Source organism: Dipteris shenzhenensis, chromosome 18 (genome assembly GCF_047967505.1).
Source record: "Dipteris shenzhenensis isolate YYH24624 ecotype China chromosome 18, Dip_SZ_1.0, whole genome shotgun sequence".
Taxonomy (NCBI): domain Eukaryota; kingdom Viridiplantae; phylum Streptophyta; class Polypodiopsida; order Gleicheniales; family Dipteridaceae; genus Dipteris; species Dipteris shenzhenensis.
Window position 1 is genome coordinate 45,921,504 of NC_141613.1, and position 5,746 is coordinate 45,927,249.

Below are 5,746 nucleotides of genomic sequence, written 5' to 3' on the forward strand. Positions count from 1 at the left end.
TTGACAGGGAATTAGGTTGCCCAAACTCATGGGCACCCCTCATTTTAAGTGGTGAACCACAAGTGTACACATGGCGACCAGATCAGGGCACGCCCCGTCTCTCATAGGGGCAGGCACCACACACCCTCTACTTGGCGACATGAGCAAGAGAATCGCTTTCAACCCTTGACAAGACTGTAGCTTTCATTTTTTCTATGAATCTTTCCTTCACTTTAATACAGAGTTCTGTAAAAAGAAAAAAGAACAAGGTGGGAATCCCACCTGTAAAAAGGAAAGGAATGGTGTAAATTGGAAGGACAGGGAAAGAGAAGAAAGCAAATGAAGGTGAATGAATATGGGGGGATGCGTCAATTTTACGAGCAAAAACCTATGAGCAGGTTTATTCGAGCGTGTTTTTCAAGAGATTTTTAAAAATGTTTTTCTTTGGGAAACATGGTTTTTACACTTTTATTTTCACTAAAACTAGATCCCTTTATCATAAAAATATACAGACTAGTCACTCATTCATTTTTACACAACATAATTTTCTTATTTAGAGACATCCCTTTGTACCCCTGTTATTACCTTAAAAAAGTGTTGATTCCTTTAAGAAACATTCCTCATAGTCACTCTCAATGTAATAATACTATGCATATATAATTACTTATAAACACATTTATATCATATGGCAATATCTTTTTAGTGTTTTTATAGTATATTAATGGACATGTTTCTAAAGAAGTTTAAATTACTATAAATAAGTATTAACTTGGGCTTATATATCACTCTCATAAAGTACATGTAATATTTAATACTATATATGAAAGATTTTCCAAAATATAACTTCGTAGATGTGCTCAAATGGGGTGTTCCGATCAATTTGAGTGGTTGAATGACTATATTTGGACATTGGATATGAAAGTTATGTCACTTTTAAAAGTGCTGTCCAAGGTAGTTTCGCCAGCGAAACTACCTTGGGAGACTTGCTTCAAAGGGGTTTCGCTAGCGAAACTACTTGGATGGCTTGCTTCAATGAGTTTTCTTTGAAGAAACTCTTTCATGAAGATAGGTTGAGAGAGGGTTTTCAATGTCACCCCCTATTAAGTAAAAGTTGTAAGAAGGATCATAAGGGAATTTTCATAGAGAAGTCTACTCTACATGTGGGTTTCTTCAAAAGCCATCCCATTATGCTCTCACCATTCCTACAGATTCACCTAAAGATTTTTGTATAAAATAGGCATTGCTATAATACTTTGCATATTTCTAAATGAAACTATGTTTTCTTCTGATCGATTTTTGCCATATTTATGCATAGTTGGAAGCTTTTTTTTTCCTTCGCTCGGACGCTCGGAAGATTTCGCTCAGAAACTGCTCGTTCCCAATATGGGGAAAGGTAGATGATTGAAACGAGAGGAGAGAAAAGGGGTGAAAGAGGGATGGACGATTAAATATGAGTTGGGACTAGGGTTGTACTAAGAGACAAAGAGAGCCCTCTAGAGAGAGACACCTAGCAAAAGACAAAAGTACTTTTTTTTTCAAGAGAAAAAGACTAAGGTACTTTGGACCTTCACTAAAAGCACATTAGAAAGCCCAAACAACCACTAGAAAGCCCTAAACAACGACTAACCTAAGATTAACTAACATTTCAAATGGTCAACTTGACCCAATGAACTATTAGCAATTTGTTAACCCTTTGGAGGATCAAAAACTAGAGATCTCCATCAAGTTAATTAGTTAGTTGAAGATTTGTGATTAATCCTTGGGACATTAGGTCGTGGGTAAGTTTGGAAGAAATTGATAAGATTGTGCCTCCCTTTTCTCTGCATCTGTTCTAGTCTGCTGCCAACAGTTTTTGATTTTGGGTTCTGTTCTAAAAGTAAGTGTTGTAGTCTGCTGCCAACAGTTTTGGATTTTGGGTTCTGTTCTAAAAGTAGCTGTTAGTCTGCTGCCAACAGTCTTTGATTTTGGGTTCTGTTCTAAAAGTAGCTGTTGTAGTCTTCTGCCAACAGTCTTTGATTTTGGGTTCGCTTCTCTTTGATTATAGAACATGGATAGCGATGGCAGGACAGGCTTGCGCCGCATTTTGGTGCCTGAGGAGGCAGAGCATCTAGCTTTCAAAGAATATGCAGCAATTCAACTAATGCACGTCGTTGCTGAGCGGGATGCGGCCGTAGTTGAGAGGGATAACGCAATTCACGAGAGGAACTCCGCCTTGGATGAGAGAGATGCTGCCTTTCTGCAACGAGACATTGCAGTCGCTGAGAGAGATGCAGCTATGATAGAACGAAATAATGCAATTAATGCTCTTGACGCTGCAACAGGACACAGGATTGTTAGGTGGAACAATTACAAAGGGCAAGAAGATATCACAGAGAAGGACATGATAGCAATGCAGATGGGCTTACCAATCACGGATGCTTTTGGACTGGAAGAGCTGCACACACTTTCAGCTGATGCAGGGTTTGTAGGCAACTCGGATAGAGTGCAACCTCTGCAAAGGCGGTCACAAGAGAAAGAGGGTTCCAAAAGTAAAAGATGCAAAAAGATATGTGAAGCAGCAGGAACTGAAGCGCTGATGTTGGATGGGAAAAAGAAAGTTGTTGACTCGCAACAATATGGAGAACATGTGCAGGGTGTACAAGAGAGTTTCCAACAGCTACCCAAGGGCAGAGTCCAACGGTCTGCGCAGGATTGTATGGAGTTTGATAATCTAACAACCATTAATAGCCCTCTACCTCATTGCTCCTCTACCGGGGTGAGTCAACCATGCGATAAATGGGGGAATGGTGGCTGCCAATCGGCCTCTTGCACCACTACAATGGCCCTGCATCCTTTATCCACGAAACCCAAGAAAAGAGGGTATAGCTTACCAGGGCAAAGCATGGTACGAACAGGTATGCCACCATCGAATAACATCTCACAGCCTGATAATGGATGCTGATCAGATACTCTTGCCAGCATGGATGCCAGAAAATCCTGCAACCCAAACTGAGGATTGCTTTATATGTGGATTCTGAGGGTTCGAATCTGTTTGAAGCTCGCTCAGTGTTCTTCTGCATATAAGGGTTGTTTGGAGTATAGGGCGTGTCTTAGATCCACAAGCCCTTGAGAACTAGGAGCTGGTCATTTCCGTAGCTGTAAAAAGCAAGCTGGATTGGCAAAGGTGGATTACCGTACTCAGTGCTGGCGATGGAAGTTAAATTGCCAATTTGCTTATCTTTTTCTATGATTCAAACTTTAACAAAATGTGTACCAATGAAGGCGAAAAACCAGAAGGATCTAGTTGAAGAGTAGGACTCCCAAGTCAGCATTGAAGGCTCTCTGGAATTTTGAATTCTGATTTTGGAATTTTGGTTGGATTGGTCGATTTTATGGTCTTAGTCTCATTGATTTTCAAGGAATTTGCATCTCATTTATTTTCCTGGGCACGATTGCACTTAAAAGGTCTCTTGGATTAGTATTTATTGATCAGACATAGGCCTTCCCAGATTGTTTTGGCATGGAATTTGCAACAAAAGAAGGTTTTGATCTGACTATTCTCATTGTGTCTATGGTCAGGTTTACATTTATAGTAAGTGCACTTGTTTTGTGTCCTTCCGTCTTGTCATGTCGAGTCATTTTTTTGGCTGTTATTAAGCGACTGTTGTTGCATGATACAGTTGGTGGCCGTTTAAGCTTTGTTGTGGCAAGGGTGAGTGCACAGGATTGGAATTTATTGCCACCAGTTGGCTGTGAGAACGGTTGCAGTGTTCATCTTTAGAGTGTTCTTGACTTTGATGACAAAGTAATTTCGCCTGTATATAGGAGGAATTTTTGGAATGTTTATTCTGATATGTGGTGGAGTGAATTTGTTTTGACAATATGTCTTGGATTTATAAAGAAACATGGATTAGGTGTGTGACATAGTTTTCGTGTGCCTTTCACTAGGAAACTTATAACATTCCAGCTAAAGTTTTCAGCTTAGCTCAGCAGCTAAATTGACTGAAGATTGTCTGCTTAGGGAGGCAGGGGGTGTCCTACGAAAATCGCCTGCTGACTTAGCAGCTCAACTGACAGAAGATTGTCTGCTATTGGGGAGGCTAGGGGGTGGAATGGTTTCCTATGAAAAGTGCCACTGCATTATAGAATATGTAATGTGAATTCGTTTGAAAGGGATATTGTCAACCAGTCAGCCTCCGCATTCTCTATGTCTATTCTTATTTTGAAAACACAAGGGTACCACATGTAGTCTATGATTTCAATGTTTCAATATGTGTCGATGAATGAGAGGTTAAAATTCCCGTTTCATTTGTAAGAGCTAGTGCTGGGTGATTATTTAGGGAACTGCTTTCTATTGTATGGGATAGTGAGTGTTGTCCATGGCACATGCTGCGATCAGTTTTTGCGAAGGAGTCAAAGTCTTTGTACTTAGTTTTGGGCCTACACAATCAATTTCTTGATGACACATGGTTATGAATACTAGAGCAAGAGTAGCAAAGGTCTTTATTTGTATGAAGTGCCAGGATCTTAAATGTATTTTGAGCCATATTTCACTAATTTACCATAGGCACGACATTGCTCATCTTAAACTTGAGAATTGTAAGATTTTAATTTACAAAAAGCCATGAACATTGAAGGATCTCAAAGAAATATTAAAATATCTACATGCATCATGCATGCATGAAAAGATGTAAGAATTCCACATTCTAATCCCTTTCATATTACAAGGCATTTAAAAAATTTAGTAGGAAGCATAAAATGTGTACCTTAAAAAAAAAAGTCTCAGACTAGAAAATTGAGCCTACTGTTGACAAAGATAGACATGAAATGTTCTTGCTTTAAGCCAAAATCCACAATGTTGCACCCATTGAATCAATTAGTTTTAAGACTAGAACTAAACTTTCATACCAATTTTACACAAATATGTCTATTTACATATAAGAGTGAACTTGGCAACCTTCTTAGAGATTTTGAATTTTGTAAGTAAATTTAGAGTGAGTTTTGTGATTGAACTTGCAGAGCTCGCATGGTTATGCCCCCATAACTTTTTTTGTTTGTTGCAATAAAGTTAGAAACTTATAGAAAATCTATCCACATACTCTCAAACCCACATGTTTGCAAGTAATGTCATTATAAATAAGACTGAAAAGTGTATTTTCTCCACCATAATGAAGAATCCAAGGAAGGCTTATCAGTTGTATGATCTAGTGACATGGAAAGGGGTGTGTTGCCTCAAGCTAATATGTGAACATCTCCTTTGCTCATCAACAGCCACCAAGTACATCGAGAGCTCTTCTGTTATCTTTTACTTGAACTTCCCTCGATTTCTTTCTTTGTTTTTTCTCCTTGTTGGAACTCTTTAGAGCCCTCCCTCCAAGCTCAATGCTTACATTTGGATTACTCTTGTGGTGCCATGTGTCCTACAAAGGATTTATTTCACGTTAGCCCTCTCATGGGCCTACCTAGGCACCCTCTCATGGCCTACCTATGCATTTGGATTGCTCTTTTGGTGCCATGTGTCCTACAAAGGAAATATACATGTTAGCCCTCTCATGAGCCTACCTATGCACCCTTCCATTTGTGCCAAAACATAGCGATACTCTTAGTTCTTAGCCCTTAATACTAGAAGCACTATCATGCCCTCATTGCCCCCCTCATACCATGTTATAATTATTATAGTTGACATAACATTCCTTCCACTTAAGAAACATGTAAGTACTTAAAAAGAAAATTGGAAAACCTCTTCTAGAGATTGGTTATCCAAGGTATGAGTGTTTCTTGAAAACCC

The 5,746-nt window shown here is 39.1% G+C and overlaps 1 protein-coding gene across 3 annotated transcripts; it reads left to right on the top strand.

Annotated features, from left to right (window-relative positions):
- Positions 1-1,731: 1,731 nt before the first annotated feature.
- On the top strand, positions 1,732-3,345 carry LOC147891297 (uncharacterized). Of its 3 annotated transcripts, none has more exons than XM_087389902.1 (2): positions 1,732-1,757; positions 2,024-3,345. In XM_087389902.1, exon 2 carries the CDS (start codon positions 2,027-2,029, stop codon positions 2,918-2,920), a length of 894 nt encoding a protein of 297 aa, XP_087246028.1. In that variant the 5' UTR covers positions 1,732-1,757; positions 2,024-2,026; the 3' UTR covers positions 2,921-3,345. The 3 variants fall into 3 exon arrangements, with proteins under 3 accessions (XP_087246028.1, XP_087246027.1, XP_087246029.1); XM_087389901.1 differs by lacking the exon at positions 1,732-1,757 and adding an exon at positions 1,799-1,855; XM_087389903.1 differs by lacking the exon at positions 1,732-1,757 and adding an exon at positions 1,946-1,961.
- Positions 3,346-5,746: the final 2,401 nt, after the last annotated feature.

Excerpts from the sequence above, each read along its gene's own strand:
- LOC147891297 (XM_087389902.1), top strand. The coding sequence starts at position 2,027 with ATGGATAGCGATGGCAGGACAGGCTTGCGCCGCATTTTGGTGCCTGAG.